Below are 16876 nucleotides of genomic sequence, written 5' to 3'. Positions count from 1 at the left end.
AAAGTGAGCTAAACGAGCCCCTGCATTCATCTTGCTGCCCAAGGATCACTTTGGAGCAAGAAACATTAGCGGCTATTCCAGCCTGGCGCTTCTATCTCATTTGAAACATCTCCTCGTTCCTGACCAACAAAGAAAATTTCAGTAGAGTACTTTTACTGGTTTAACAACAGGGAGCTCCTGGGATCGTCAAAGTGCTAAGCCTTTTCCAAGGAGAGAAGAAATCAGCAGCTCAAATATAATTAACCTTCCATTCTCAATGCAAACTGCCACGCACAGGAGCTCTGCAGTCTATTAGCGAAGTTATAATGGCCAACAGGCAGAAGCAAAATTGGTCAAAAAGTTGGCTGCTGCTGTCATATTTTTGGAATTATGATTAACGGCCCTAATAATGTGGATGATCACTGATATGTGTATCTCCAGCAGCTTATCATATTGCTCTGGCTGCCTACGTCCACAATAAGCAGGATGCTATCATTTACCTCTTTATTGAAGGCAATCCTTCTCTTGAAGGAGCGTATTCTAATTGCTTCGTAATGTTTTATGTCTTACACATTTTGCAGCTCTGGACCTTGCCAACTGTTTCGTGTCTACCATTGATTAATTACTGAATGTTTAATCAAAATTTAGAACCTAATGTAGTCATTTATGAGCACACTGCAGTGCCAAAGTAGTCAGGCTCTGCTCCCAAGTTTGGAGAGCGCTGAGTTCAAAATCAAATCCCAGCCATGCCTGAGAATCCAAGAAGTTCACCTTGGGTGCTCTGAGGTTGCCAATTCCATCTCTGCTGATGAATGGAAGGTAATCTAACTACAGGGCAAACAGCATCTTTACCTACCCCTCTCCCCACTGGATTTCCCTTTCCTCTTTCTCCCGATTCCCTCATCCACAGAGCACCACTGACCGCTTGCTTCTGAGAGCGAGAAGGTTCTCGTGAATACCCGTCACAAGAACATAGCTTTGAAGTGGTTAAACAAGTGAAAAATAATTTGCTGGGACAAATACGTAATTTTTTTTTTTTTTTAATGTGGATTTTTTATGGTACTGTCATACAGCCATTCACCGTTGAAGTTAAGTGTTTTTTTAATACCATTACTGAACTGCTGAAATGGATGCTAATATAGCTTGGAGTGCTAATGTCAAGTCCTGGTAATAAAAAAGACAGACTGCTGAATGAAATAATTTCAAGTAAAAAATAGAACAAAAGTGCTCTCTCTCTTGCTCTCCACTTTTATTGAATTGGGACTGACTGAGCCAATTGCTTTAGAAGTCTGTAAAACACAATTACTAGTGAGCGGACTGACCCCCCAGTGCCCCCTCAGTGACACAGCAGACTAAAAAGGCTGCAGAGTGAGAGCGGCTCCCCTCAGCTGGCCGTCAGACCCAGGAGGCTTGCTTTTGAAGGTCTGTTGTTCTCATTGCCCAAATCTGTCTCCTTTGACTGAAAAAAAATCTTCCTCCCCATCCATGTGCTGACGTAACTTCATACATCACTTTCTAAGATGAACATGTCTATTCTGGCAATTAAGGATGATCTGTCTTTTGATATTCTTATTTATGTGGGTGTTTACGTATAAACACACATATACATTATGTGGATGCATTTAGATGAGAATGTTAGCATCATTTTCGAATAGCTAGTAATAATTCCGACTGACATATGCAATAGCAAAATTGCGCCACTTACGTATGTTCGGGTAGAAGCACTTGGCTCCTTTCTCCTGAGGTGAAGTCAAAATAATTAGAGCGAGCAAGAAAAAGAATTAAACTAGAAGTAGGTAACATTCTTCCCCCTAGTTAGTAAAAGAAGTAATAAACTCCATAAAGTACTAGAGTTAAGATCACTAACACTTCAGGCATACCAGCTTTTTACCAGGAATTTACAGCTCCTGTTTTAATTCAAGCAGCTAGCATTAGGACATAAAATCTAGGTATTTTTTTAAGCGTACTTTTATGTTAAATAACTGAAGAAAAAAACTGTCCTTTCCTGAAAAGCATTCTTTTCTCCTCCTTCTCAGCTTGCTTCTCTCTCACACGTGCACGCGTACACACATCTTGGCACCGAAGAATTAAAAGTTAGTAAATCCCTTTTTTATGGCATTGTAATTTTTTGGCAAGCGTAAACTCCTTTTATATTCTGCCACGTTCATTTATTTGAAGCTTGTGGGAGTCTTACGGCAAAAACATTAAATTATTTCTGAGAAGGCTTTTTTAAAAAAGAAATGCCTTCTAGCCCAGCCTTCACTATGAAGTTTCAACAGAGGAAGCAAAGTCTGTGTTCTTCTTAGCACGAGAACAACAACAAAAATGATCATTCACAGCAAGAGAGAGCTGGCAGAAGCCTCTCACCTTAAGAGAGAGCCCATCTCCCCAGGACTGACACAAGCATATACTAATATATGTGTGAAGTCTTATAACCTGCTTCCAGGTGAGAAACGGCCTATGTGTTTTTTAAAAAAGAAAAGGCTATCTAGAAAAACAAATATTTCAAATGAATGATGATGAGAAAGAATCACACCCAGAGAAAGTCTATCAGAGGATCGGGTAGACGGTGGTGGACCCAAGGGAGACGGAAATCAGGAAGATGACCCTTTCAAAGTGGTGCTATCATGAAAATTACCACCTGTGCATTCGGTATGTGCATTCTGCTCTAAATGCTGTTTTTGCCTGAATTGTCGAGTTTGCACTGGCCAGAGCAGTAGCTTGTTCCCTTTGAGGGAAGATAAGGATAAAGGGTATTATCGAAGCATCACGTTTGTGCAGAGGAAGTTACGTAGCCACGAGAGATTGAATGTTACTCCCATCGATAGAAATTTGTAAAAATTTCTTTGTATCATGGAGAGAAAGTCCTTTGCCTGCCATTAAGCTTTGCTGTCTATCTTGTAGGCAGTTTGGTGGAAGTGACTGGTGTAGTTCTTGGACTGGAGGAGTGAAAGGTCAGCAGAGGCTTAAATGAGCTTGTCTTACCTCCAGCTGGGCCAGCAGGAGGTCATTAGGAAGATCCGAGGCTCACTGTAGCCTTGACAGAGTCTCTCCCCATGATACAAGGAGACTGTTTTGCTCATTGCTCTTCTCCCAGGATATAAAAAGAAGCCCAGAGACAGGAATGACACCGAAGTTTATCTTACTACCAAAGTTTCGGTTGAGGAGGGCACAACTAGCAATTATTCAGAAGGGGGATTTATTTTGTCTGTTTGCCTTTGATGGAAAGTAATGGAGAGAAGTACAAAAGACCTACTGATCTCCTGGCTGTATTGCGGAACCAAACAGAGTAACAGGGGAGAAGAAAAAAAAAAAAAAAACCTCTTCCTTTAAAAGTCAGAGGACCGGCACAACTTCACCTTTTAAAAGAATTCTGGTAAAGGAGAGCTGCAGTTTGAATGGCAAAAATATAGGAAACGAAAGGGCTGATGCCTTAACATGTTCTCTTCTTGTACTTGGAGAGGATTAACACGCTTTATTTGACAGCTAATTATATTAGGGCACATATACTAATAGTTATCTTCAGTTGGTGCTAAGTGGCTCATTTCTTGGAGGTCTTGCCTGGTGAAATCATGTGTATTTACTGAGAATCTCTCTTTAGAAAAGTTCTCTAAGTTTCCAAACACAGAGAATGATGGAAAAAATGGATGTCACTGCTGAGAAGGTGCTAACAGGAGGCAGGCAGCATGTTTTCGCATCTTCACCTCTGCTGTTAATGTATGCAGTGGCTCATCAGAGGTAGCTCATGTTAATTTACTCCTGCACACCTGTACAGGGCTGGAAGTCAGGTAATCAGACAAGCAACAACTATACATCTCTGCTCTTTAGGTACAGCTACCCAGAGGCCTACAGAGGAACACATTTAGTTCTGGAGACATCAGCAGGTTTTAATAAACCAAATACAGATGTCTTATTCCATACAAATGAAGGAGTTTACATGTTCAAATCTGGACAGATTTAACTAGCAATCAAAGAGAAGGTTCACCCTTGGCACCAACGGTTGCCTCATATTTATTTATAAATCACCCTGACCAAATATTATTTTGTTTTTAAATCTATTCATGGGGCTGAATCGCCTTTCCTACACCTTGAAGATCAACCGTATGTGCTGACCCTTCTGATAAAGTTCAAGACAAACTGTGGCAATTAGTGGCCACTATTCTCAGAGGAAGAGAGGAACAAAGATGCAGACCATCTCGTTTCTGTGGACGACGTCTTCGTTATAGCTGCCAATGTAAAATCTATTTATGTCTGTTGTAGTGATTGGCGTTAAATAGATTTTTATCATATTAGCAAATGATAAGGAATTTGGGGGAAGACGACAGAAGGGTTTTTATTTTTCTGAATAAAAACCAAATGTAATTTATAAATGGGGTTGATCCATGGCCACTCAGCCCTCCTGGGCATCAAAAAACATGACAGAGGATGAGAAATGACCAAAGGAAGCCAGGCCCAGCCAATTCTATGACACTATCTTCAAGAAAATGTCCTTTATGAAGACTGGAGGTTCTAGGCCAGTTGGAATTTCTTCTTCCCAGGGAGTATTTTCATATGTTTACTTCAAAACCCAGGGTCGGCTTTCCTGTTCCCTGACAGAACAGCATCTCGGCAGAAAAATCAAGGGACGAACAAGAAAGAAGTAAGGGTGTTTCAAGACTGTCAGGTGTAACACCACACACGGTTATCAGTATGCACGTAAATACTTCAGCCGTTGCCTTATAGTTCTATAGTTCTTTACGGGAAAATAATTTACATTTTACTTCCAGAACCTGGAGTAAAAATTACCCTAACAACCACCTAGCGACCAGATGAATTGGAGTCTGGGTATATTAGCTTGCTCTTGGTCATTAGTGTGGAATGGTCCTCTTTGCTTTCTGATTTATTAAACTCACGCTCATTCACAGCTGTATAGAAGAGGACACCTCTGACACTGCGCTTGGACTCCTCAGCCCTCACAAGCCTTGCTTGTGCCCCACTCTCTCTCTCTCTCTCTCTCTCGTCTCCCTTTTTGTGACTTTACACAAAGAATATTCTTGCTTTTCAAAAAGCCTTCAATCGGATCTTATAAAAACCTAGAAAGACCATAAGCGAAGACTCGGAAATCTCTGCTACCTAGCCGTCAAATCTAAAACACAGCATTTAACATCTTTCTACCTCCATCCTACTAACAGCCTATCTGAGACCAAACACGCAACTCCCTCGTGTATAACCATCTTGGAAGACGTGCAAGAAGACCTGTTTCTCTCTCCTGTAAGGTGTTCTAAGCCCAAAGACAAGAAGGCTCCTTTCGTAGACAGAAGGAAGAGGGTCATTCTGTTAGTTTTATCACGGGCATCCCAGAAACCCGGTAGCCTTGCACACTTCGGCCCCCACTCGGAATGCCTTCTAATGCTTTATTTGCACAAGGAAGACGTTGTGGAGTCCAGGATGGATGAGTCGAGACTCTGGGGCGAGGAGAGAAATGGGCGAGGACACGGCAGGATTAAAGGCAAAGGGGGATTTTTCTGTTTGGGAAGGTATGTTGGCTCAGAGAAAGGTAAGAAGACTTACCCTAGCTTCATAGTGAATTGAAGAGGACAAAAGCAGGGACACGAAATTCCTGGGGTTCTTGTGACTGACAGACACAGTACAAGTGAAGAGAAAGAGGAAGATAATATGTCTGAGGGGTAGATTCAAGATGTGAGGCAAGAGGCTTTGTGAATAAGGAGATTGAATTACAGGTCGTTATTAGTTGATGAAATGACAATAAAGGGCTGAAACAGGAGCACAGTGATAGCGCAACTGTGTTTCCTGAGATGCACGAGGAGGGTGGTACCCCAGTGGCATCACTGTTTTTGCTTGTTCAGTGGTAGTTACATTCACATCATATATTAACTCAAGTAATAGACTCAACAAGGATGAACACTCTCCTTAAAAAAAAAAAAAAAAGTCAAAGTATCAAGAGTTTTTGCTATGTTTTTACCCTGAGGGCAAAAGATTTGCGGATTCTTGAAAAGCAAAATTTCATGTGAGAATCAAGACTTTCTTGTACAGTATTTTTTTTCAATTTGCTTTTTATCATGTGTGACAAAACTCCAGAATTGAAAAGATTAGGCATGACGTGCTATTTCACCCATATGAAATGTAATCACCTGTCTTCTGAGGTTTGCAATCTCTTCTGTGACTGAACATACATGGGAGAAGATCTGTATTATGCTTCTCACCTAGAATATCCTATATCCTCGTTATCCTAGGCACTGGTCTAAACTTCTGTATGGCTGGTCACTCATGAAACTCTCAATCCTTAAAATAAAATTAGAGATTGAAATATTCTTCTGCTATCAATCACTCAATCACTAAATGTTTTTCCTCAGACAAACCACCCTCCCCACAGTACCTCCTTATACATTAGGACATAAAAACACAAGTGCTTGCGTTTCCTAGTGGCTTGACATAAATGAAAGCACCAAGCTTCGGGTGTTGTAGCCTTTGGTCCCAGAGCCATTTATTCCAGTGTCATGACTTGCAGTGGTTTCAGCAAACCAACTAAAACTGTGATAGGAATTCATGCAAATAAGCTTAAATTTTGGCTTGCCTTCAAGCACTCCATTTCCATAAATATTTTATGCAGGTTTTCATGAGTCTTTTATTTTTGTTAAAAAAAAAAATCCAATGCATTAACCTCATTATCACAAGTGCACTATTTCCAACATAAAAGAATGAATATTGCTCACAAACTTGGGGGGTGGGGTGGGTATAGTATTATATTTTATTATTCAAAGTCTAGCTATCTTATCTGCCGTATTCTGGGGCTGTCGATGATAACCTGGAACTGAAAAGAACTTTGTGACCATAAAACGTTTTTACAGAACAAGGTAAATGGGGGAGGGGGGATTTTTAAGAAGAGAGATTTCTCTTCAAAGCATGTTTTGAGTTGTACAAAGAAAGCCACCTAGTTTTTCCTCAGAGATTTTGCTTTTCATACATTGGGCCGCTTATATTTTAGTACAAAGGAAAATCTATTTTAACGTTCATTTTTGAAAAGATTGAACTTTAAAAAAAAAGCTGAGCATTCTAGCGACAGATCACTACTTTTCAGTGTACTTCTATTATGTTACTTTGTCAGAGACCTCTGCCCAACTGATAAACACTAGAATTTGGGTGCTGGCTCTTTGGAAACCTCCTAATTCATTTTGTTTCTTCTACATATATTGACTTTTACCGTGTTAAAAAATTTTCTCCAAAAATATTTTTAAAAGGCACCGGAAAACCAAAAACCACATCCAATATGATGGGATGAACTAACTGTGTGACTCTCGTTGAGCCAGTGTATCACGTAAATGGTCTGTTCATAAGCTTATCTCCGCAAGGGTAGGACAACTGTGTTACCCCACCACTGACCACCTTGACACATTCCATTTCTATCACATTTTCTTTAAGATGACTGAAAAAGACCACTGTAGGTTTAGGACCAGCTGCTTCTGTTTAAGCCCAACTGTTTCAGAGCTGCAGCTACATAGCTGAGGTGTGATGTCATCTGAAGGCTGGACATAATATACTCTAACTGATCCTCAAAGTATATGCATGCCTCCCCTTCTGTGCATAATTCCCACGACAGATTATATTTTCGAGATGTGCTCCAAGACGTTGTTAAAAAGTTAAAGTAACCCACATCACCATACCACTGCCCCGTCTCAACAATTACTTTGGTCCCGTTTTCTTCTGATATCTTTATGACTCTTAAAGAATTCAAGGACATACTAAATACTCATGTAAGAACGATAACATTTCTGGTTATACCTACGGAGATGCAGGCTGTCTCGATGTCCTGGACCTATGGTTCTTTCCATCCGTAAATTTCTGTTTCTATATTGGATAAATATGTGTGTATGAAGATAATATATTGATTTAATGACAAAGCCACATGGCAAAGCAGAAATATATATCACAGAAGCTGCGGCTTCTAAGTGAAGGTTCACGGGGAAGCAGGGAACTGTGTACATGGTTAACTTATTCACACCCAGATGCATGGAAACACACATACACACATACACAGAGCACAGAGAAAAATGGCGTGCATTACTGGGGAAGATGGCATATGACTCTGCATGCTTAATCACAAGCACCGACTGCAACAATCCTTCACGAGCACGGCAGCTTGGGGGTCACGTGATCACTGTGGACCACCTTCACAGCGCATCAAAAAACATCTAAGCTGGATTTTTTTTAATGTTTCAAGTCCACCATGACTGGCACCCTCCACCCCCAGCAGGAGCAGCCAATGGAGATTTACTGACCTGTCTCTGCTTCGGCGAGAGGGGAAGGCGGCATTGCAGCCAGCCACCGTGCAGACGTGCATCTCTTTCAAGTGAACGTTCCTGTAGTGAAGCTTCACGCTGTAGGAGCTTTTGAAACTCTTCTTGCACACATAACAGATTTTGGGGTCTGGGCTAGAACACAGATCACCTTCCGGGGAGAACTTTTGAGGGCTGCCGTAATTCAGAGATGATGTAAAACTCTCGTGCAGGGCTGCCATGCTGGCACCCCCGCCGTTGTACAGTCCGTACTGGCTCATGTAAAACATGTCGTAAGTGGGATCTGTAAACTCTTCCTTCACCTTGATGACGTCCTGGTGAGAGGGCTCACTGTGGTTCTCGTCCGGCCTCTCACTGTTCACCAGGACTTTCTCGCTCACCTCGCCGTGCATGTGCTCATCCCCTTCCATGGATTCCTCACCTAGTTTGGGCTCCGAAGACTCAGACTCGTTCTCGTAGTCCCGCTCAGGTTCTTGGTCCTCGGAAGTCATGCTGTCGGCCCTTCGTATTTCAGTCCTTGAAATGCACCGGGTCCTGCTGTGCTTAGAAAAGTCCTTCACAGACACGCCTGGACTCATTTCCTCCTGCGAGTGGCAGTGATTGTCATGGCTCCCATCGTTGACCACAGCTCCGCCATCATTGGGGTCGTCGTCTTCATCGTCAAACTCATCGGCAGTGTCAATAATTTCCTTCTCGATCTTCACAGGCATGCTGGACTTCCTGGGCTTCTTCTTGGGCGCCAGGTCGGCACTGGGCTCATGAGTGGCCATCATCACTACTGGCGCTGCTGGCTCAGAGGGTAATGGGGGGAGCTGCTCTATGGTACCACTGGTTGGAATGATGGGACTGGTCGGGAGGGAGGTTGGAGGACTCACCATTTCCCCCGGAGTGAGTAAACTTCTATAAAACGGAGGAACTGGTTGGACAGTCTTTAGCCCAGAAAACACCAGCTGGCTAGGGAGAGGATTCTGTAAGACGGGGTCTAGTGGGGGAGTGGTAAAACCCATTGGGGGCCGGCCAGGGCTTGTGAGTGTGAGATTTGATTTTGTACTTGCTATGACGGGGGTGGCAGCCCCTGATGTGGCCCGGATTAAATCTTTGTCTCGGTTATTCCTTAGCATAGGCATGTGAAGGCGAGGGTTAGGGTTCGCACTATGACGGTTACGGCTTCGGAGGGAGCTAAAGACCATGTTGCAACCTTCGATGGTGCACCGATGTTTGATCTTCAGGTGAACAGCGTTATAATGGATTTTGAGAGTACCTTTGTCGTAGAACGTCTTCCCACACGCGTTACAGAACACTCTTCCTTTCCTAGACGCTGACCCCATCCTTCTCATCCGGTGGATCCGGAATGAGCTTTTTGGGTGTTCGGTTTTGGACAGATCACTGACCGGGGCGGAATTCTGAATGGGGGACACGCAGGCTGGCTCAGTTTTGGGCTCCACATTAGTAATGCTGGTCAGGGCGTTTCTATTGGGCGTCTGGTCGTTCTTGTAGGGTGTGGGAGACACTTCAGATTCACTGCTCTCGTTATATTCATTCTGGGTCGAAAGGCTGGGCTCCCGCAGCCTCAGTCCTGGTTGCTCTAACAGCAACCCATTCGGAGGCAATCCTAGCAGCGGGGCTGAGACCGGGTTTATGTACTGGAATGGCAGCAGGAAGGCGAGGCTGTTGGGGATGTTTTCAAAGTGATGAATGCTGGAAGGGTTGCTGTTCTCTAGATGGGCAAGGAGGCTGGGACTCCTGGTGCGATTATTACTCTCAATGAAAGTTCGGATGTCTGAGTCTGTCTTTGAAGACGGTACAGCTACGGCCTGCCCCTCTTTCTCCTGAATGGCCATCAGCTCCACAATGGATTTGGTTTCTCCGAACCGCAGAAACTGCTGAAGGGTGATGATTTCCTCTTCTCGAGACATGATGGCCCAGCGGTCCAGCACCTTGCCGGCAGCATCCTGGAGGCCACATCAAAGAAATGACAAAGACAAACACAAAAACTTATTGACTGTGCATGACTATTCAGTGCAACCGAAGGTGCTCTGTCTGCTCGTGGAACACCGAGAGCAGAAAACAACATGCAAGCACGGTTAATACAAGTCGATCCACAAAGCATACTTTTCTGCCATGCCAATGTAGTCATTAGAGTCACAGTTAGAGAAACATTGAGTTGAATAATGTCAAAGCAAACAAAACGTAGACCACCGGGGCTCTGTGATCTAAAATGCCTACACTACTGCTACTTTAACAACAATGGCCTATAGACTATGCAAGTATTTAGCATATATTAGTACAAGATGTGAACTCTTGCTGTGCAACCCAGCGTACGCCAAAAAAAAAAAAAAAAAAAAAAAAAAAGGTACCTTAATCCTTATCAAACAGTGACACCATAGGAAGGAATTGAGTACATTTTTCACATTTTATTTCTTGAGCACAGCACTGGGTTCAATGATGTAAATTCCTTTAAATAGGAGCTATTATGTGAATTTCTGAATCAAAAGGATGAACAAAGTAGCAGTACCCCCCATACCCCCATTGCTATGCTGTATTTCCCCCCCTTTTTAATGGCTATATTTTCGTGTCATTTACCAGTAGCCTATTTCATAAGGTAGAGTAAGGAAAAACAGTAATTGCACTTTTCTGAAAATTGATTGTAATCCTATGATTCAAAGTTTGAGTTAGACTTAGCGTATTTGACTTTTTATGATCTTGTTATAAATGACAGCTATACATAGCTAGAAAGTAAACATGTGATGGATTTAGAGAGAATAAATGTGTAAAAATGTTGTCTCTCAACGTTCTCCTCTGATAGCAGAGGGAGTCCACAGAGAATACACATCAGTAATCACCAGACTATGTGTTGTTAAATATACATTAAAAAGCATTTCACACTTTCATTTTTGCTAGTAACTATGAGATACGCCTGGAGGTCGGACTTAAAAATCCTGCAGTATAATGTCAGGCAATCCATTTCGGTGTGGATTGAGAAAAATCTGTTCAAACACTTAAATAATGACTCCGTCATCTTCTAGGGCACAGCTTCTTCCCACCAGTACAGGATACTGGGCAACCCTCTGTGAACAGCACTTGCTCCAACCCTTGACTGTCACCTTACAGAAGCATAAAATCGTCTTAAACAACAAGACAAGAGCCTTATTAATTACAAAGAGGAAAATCATAACATTATAATGGAGAAACCTAGCAGACACCACCCTAACCAAGTTGTCCAAGAAACATTACCCGGTGATGAGGAACATCACGGACCTTGTGTGAGATAGATACATACGTGTATACATTTATACTGAGAAGGGCACACTGCTGCTTCCGTGGCATGCTTGCCCAAAAATTTATACCTCAATCTAATTATGAGAAAACATCAGATAAACCAAAACTAAAAGGCATCCTGCAAAACGGTCGCAAGTATTCGTCAACGTGTAAATGTCGGGAAAGATTTTTAAAAACTCAAAGACCTAAGATTGGTTACGGATCGGAGGAGACTAAGAAGACAGGACAAATAAATGTGAGATTCTAGGGATCCTAGACCAGAAAAAGAACACTAGTGGGAAAACTGGTAAATTTGCAATAACGTCTCTAGATCAGTTAGCAGCGTGGTATCAATCCTAATTTCTTGGTTTCAACAACCGTCCTATGCTCCCGTAAGATGCTACGTTAGGGGAAACAGGATAAAGGGAACTGCAGTATTTTTGCAATGGAGAATTCTCTCTCGTAGACCGTTCTACTCAGCCTTGCAACATGAAATTCCCTCTGGACCACAATCGTATGGTCTGAATCATGACACCTAAAATTTGATAAAAAGGCAATACTTGTCATTTATTTAAATTACTTAAAAAAGAAGCTCTAATAGTTACATGGTACTCCTTATAAGGCTCATGGCTAGCATTCTATCATTTTCTATGTGTGTGGGTGTCCAGTCCTACATAAAGTCAAATACAGATGTCCCTCCCTCATCTTGTAGGAGAAATTAGCCTTCAGATCAAACACCCTCAGACAGCTGTCTGTTCACATTAGTCGTACAAATGACGTGCACACACGGTGACCCTGGATGATCCTGGAGTCGGGCAGTAGCCATTTTTTAAAAAGTTAATTGCTCACAGCAACGGGTCTCCCTTCCATTCTTTTTTGGGGCAGGGAAGTAAAGGAGAGTGTTGGTGTTGTAAATAAGCAGAGAAATACATTGTGATTTTGCAGAGATTATCTCATTTGAGCGTTATAATAGCTTCCAGAGCTCAGCAAATGTGTAACAGATGAGACACCGGAGGTGAGATGGCTTAAGGTTGCGAAGATGCTAACTGGGGTCCAGGACTTGAACCCAGAAATTCTGACTCCAAGCTCGCTGAGGTAAGTGACTGTCACCCATGAGGCCATTTTGCAGGTGGGCACACTGAGTCCGTGATGACAGGGAGCAGGGCCTCTCCTGAACAAGGCTGGGCTCCAGAGCGCTGTAATGTCCTCTTCTACACTATTTGTCTTTTAACCATCAAATCCATTTTCTTGATTGTCCTTTTATGGAGGCTTTCACTATGGAAACCCAATCTGAGCAAGGTACAGCCATTTCTTCCTCAGGTTCTTCCCAGGTAGCCTGCAACTAAATCTGCATATCGATAACGTGCTTACAGAGCTGGCAGCCTCCGGCATTAAAACAGGCCTTAGAAACCATAGCAACTGCTTAAACCCACCTGAGGCATCTCCTTCCAATCACCCTCCGGTCTTCCCTCCCCTAACGGTACACAGCAGTCCCATATGGTTTCTCTTTTCTCCTGGCCTGCCACCACAATGCCTGCTATTTCTAAATCTACTGCCTTTCAGACTCTTTTCTAGGCCTGAGTGGCTGTCTCCACTAAAAAGGAGACTGTTATGTTAAAGCACTTACTTCTGGTGGAAGAGGTCCAGGCTACTTCGCTGGTAGCCTGAATGATAAAAGAGAAGCTTCATTTATCGTGGTAACAGAAGCATCCATTTATATTTACACAGAAGGACAACACAGTCTCTTTGTAAACAAATGTGCTTGGGGACGGGACAAATATCTACACTGCATACTCCCAACTGGAGTCCTCCTGACAGGGTAACCTCTGGATCCAGGCAATGTGAAGTGCCACCAAAGTTCTTTCCAAAGAAGCCATCATTCATCGAGATGATCTAAGACCATCACGTTCACAAATAGAGAAACTGCAGCAAGAAAGAAAGTTGACTTTCTCATGCAACAGAATGGGTCTGAAAGCCTCAACGCTAGAAATGAACATCACTTTTAGCATATCCTCGGATTAAACCGGTTGAAGGGAGTTAGAAATCATCAAAGGGAAAAAAGAGAGGCCAAGGTTCTTTTTTCCTGAAGATCTTTGTGACAGAAGTTAGCACGATGTGGTGCAGTGATTCTCAAACAGTGGCTTAAGACTCCTCTGTTAAGACAAGACTTTCCACGAGTGGTCCACGTGCTATTCAAAAAGGGCTAGTCTGAGGGCTGTTATTTTCCTAAAACCAGTCTGCAGGTCATTGAGAGCAACCATTTGGAAACCTTCGGGACAACGGGACACTGCTGTAACAACTAAAGGCACGATCACTTCTTTTCAAAGTAAGTTTTATTTTATTGAACTTAAGTGTTGGCTTAAGACTGATTGGGGGGGGGGGCGGGAAACTGGTCCTTCCTCACAGATAGCTTGAGAAGTAGAGATCTATAATCTAGGCCCCCTTATCATGTCAAATACACTTTACCAGAGTAATTAAGAGCCATAAAGAGAATTAGGTATTATCACAGAATAAATATTAATCAAACAGAAATTCAGTCTGTTAGGCCACTAGGAACATCCTGACTACTGACCAACTCACACTGGGATGCTGGTCTCGTGCATGAATGATAAATCACATCAGAGTGCGTAACTAGAGTCTTGTCCTTCCCATTCGATTTTGTAGTTGGTGAGTCAGTTACTTTTAGGCTTCCCCATTTGTAACCAGCGTTCAGTGACCTTGAACCCTCTGCATTGGGGATTATTATTTATGAAATGAGGATAATAAGATTTACCCTGTTAAGTGAAATGCAAGGTATTAGGATAAGTATTGATTTCCTATGACAATAAACTGGCTATCCTATTAATTAAAAGACGAGTAACACCAAATAATCCAGACCTATCAACCAGTTTTACTGGGTTCAGAAAAAGTATACAGCACTTAAAATATTTACATCTAAGCATTTTAAATGAAAAGACTTCCTTTTATTATTCACTGGACTGGTGATTATATCACTCAGTAGAAATCTGGCACCCAGTTCTACATGGCTCCAGAGTGATTTTCTAAAATCTTTCTTGCAGTAGGATCAATGATCATGGTTTCAGTGGTTTTATTTGAGCCCTTCCTTCATATCAAAGCACCTTATAGGATGCATAGTTTTAAAACCAAAGTCAAATACGACTGGTTTTTCTTATTTGAGGGAAAGGGAGAGTAGAGAAGGAAAGATGTAAAGAGACTGAAGAGAGACCAGATAAGAGGCTTTGGGATCATTAGACTGTCAGGTGACCTCAAGCCCAGAGAATCCCCGGCCCAAGAAGGAACCCATCTGTGTTCACAGCAGGCCACTGGCATGCCAGAGCACGGAGGGAAACACCGCCTTTCTTTCCATGCGTGGAAATGAGAGAGGAACACTGAACGTAGCAGAGATCTAGGGCTTCTTTGCTCTAGCAGTATTCTAATTATTAAGAAATCAGCCAATAGTTTAAGTCTCAAAGACAGGTGCAGAATAGTTTAATTTTCTACTCTATTTAATGAACTTCTTGTCAGTCAAATTTAAGGCACAATTTAAAGAAAAAATCCAAAAACGATTAGCTAAAGACTAAAAACGTTTCCCCTTTGATCTAATTTTAAAGCTTTTAATGAACTGTGGACCACCTAAAACAAAATCAGGTTTATGAGATGTAGTTTTTGATTTCATGCCTACATTTGCAGTGTACTATCTTAAGGAATTATTCCACCCTAACCATACTGGCAACTTATTTTCATGACCAGTTTCCCATTGGAATTTTCTATCCTTTCTCCTTCAGGATGAATTCGGATATCAAGGCAAGAGAAATGTGGTTGAGTAGAAGGTAGAGAAATGACCAAACTTCAAGCCTGTCCAGCTTGGCACTCGTATCAGGTAAAACTGAGCTGTAATTGCTGAGTTAAAAACTGATGAAACCATGCTATGCAAAACTTGAAACATAAATGTTGCCAGGCTTTCTAGATGTTTAAGTCTTAAGGGTAAACGAATCGTGGGAGATCTGCACAAAGGAATACTAACTACTGGGCAATGACGAGGAATAAACTATTGCGAGAAGCATAACCTTAAGAATGAAAGAAGTCAGACCTAAAAGGCTACAGACACTACCAAGCCAGTCAGAGGAATCATTTTGGAAAAGTAAGACTATAAGAACAGAAAGGAGATCACTAGTTGCCAGGGGCTGAGGGTGGCAGAAAGGGACTGACTGCAGAAGAACAGAAAGGAACTTTGGGGAGTGACGGTAACGTTCTACATCATGACTGTGCTGATGCGTATACGACTGTATCGATTGTACGTGTAAAATTGGTAGATTTTTTTGCATGGAAAGTATACCTCAGTGAAGTTGACTGAAAACATTAAACCATGAAAAGTGCATGAAATCTCACGACTCAACATTCACAACTTTCCCTATTTATACATGTATATAGGCCATCTTCTTGTTTCCTTCATTCTGTTGTGACCAGAAAAACAGAGACACATGCCTTCCTCCCCATTCTGTCCTATCCGTAGGGGGTACACAACAATCCACTAACGTGAGGAGTAAACATGAGAATTTCTGTTTATTTTTTAACCTAGAAAGACAATTTTTTGCTAATATTACTAATTGAGAAACAGCTTTACATATACTGGGGCGCAAGCGCAGGCATTTTTACGAAAGGGGTGCGTAGTCATAAAAATCGGAGGTTGCTCCTCTACGGAGCTAATATTGACACGTGGCAGGCACGTACCATGCACACACGTCTTGTCAAACACTCTGGAAGAAGCTGATGAAGGGCAGTCAGTTGGGTAATTCACCATAGCTCACCTTCACCTGTGCCTTTGTGCTGGCCTCTTGGTTGGGTGGATATGTGTCAAGGAAGTGACCCAGAAATTAGGAAATATAACATTTAACTGCTGGGTGACTTCAGGAGCAAGTGATGGGCTCAGACTATTATCTCAGATGTTATGAACAGGGGCACTCCGTCAGCTTCATATGGGGGGCTGTAAATGGAGAGCTCACGGATACCACCTGAGAGTTGGATAGGGTTGGCTATGATGACTGAAAGCACTACCTACAGTTTTAAAGAAAAAAGCTTATAGGAGTCATAAAACTTTCAGTCCTCGTCTCTCCCATTCCCCCACTAGTGACCTGTTTTGGAACTCACGTGGGTCCATATGTAACAAGCAGCTATTTCAATTTTAAACTGTCTTTCTAAAGTCAAGTTACTTTTAAACCTCGTCTCTTCAGCCAAACAGTTTAACTGGTGTGGGCGCTCTCCACTCGCATCAGAGCTATTTTTTCCCATTTTTGGTTAGGTCATATTTATTGCTCTAATTTATACGACTTGGCAATCTGAAGTGT

General features: G+C 42.2%; 1 protein-coding gene across 3 annotated transcripts in view; it reads right to left on the bottom strand.

The window, feature by feature from the left end:
• BNC2 (basonuclin zinc finger protein 2) overlaps positions 1–16876 on the bottom strand; it is a 296481-nt gene that overhangs the window by 8384 nt on the left and 271221 nt on the right. For all 3 annotated transcript variants that reach the window (XM_065878632.1, XM_065878634.1, XM_065878635.1), the window contains one exon: positions 8256–10225. In XM_065878632.1, coding sequence (XP_065734704.1) covers positions 8256–10225 — 1970 coding nt within the window. The remainder of the gene's footprint in view (positions 1–8255; positions 10226–16876) is intronic.

The sequence above is a fragment of the Phocoena phocoena genome, chromosome 6 (genome assembly GCF_963924675.1).
Source record: "Phocoena phocoena chromosome 6, mPhoPho1.1, whole genome shotgun sequence".
NCBI lineage: Eukaryota > Metazoa > Chordata > Mammalia > Artiodactyla > Phocoenidae > Phocoena > Phocoena phocoena.
This window is presented reverse-complemented; position numbering and strand designations above follow the sequence as displayed.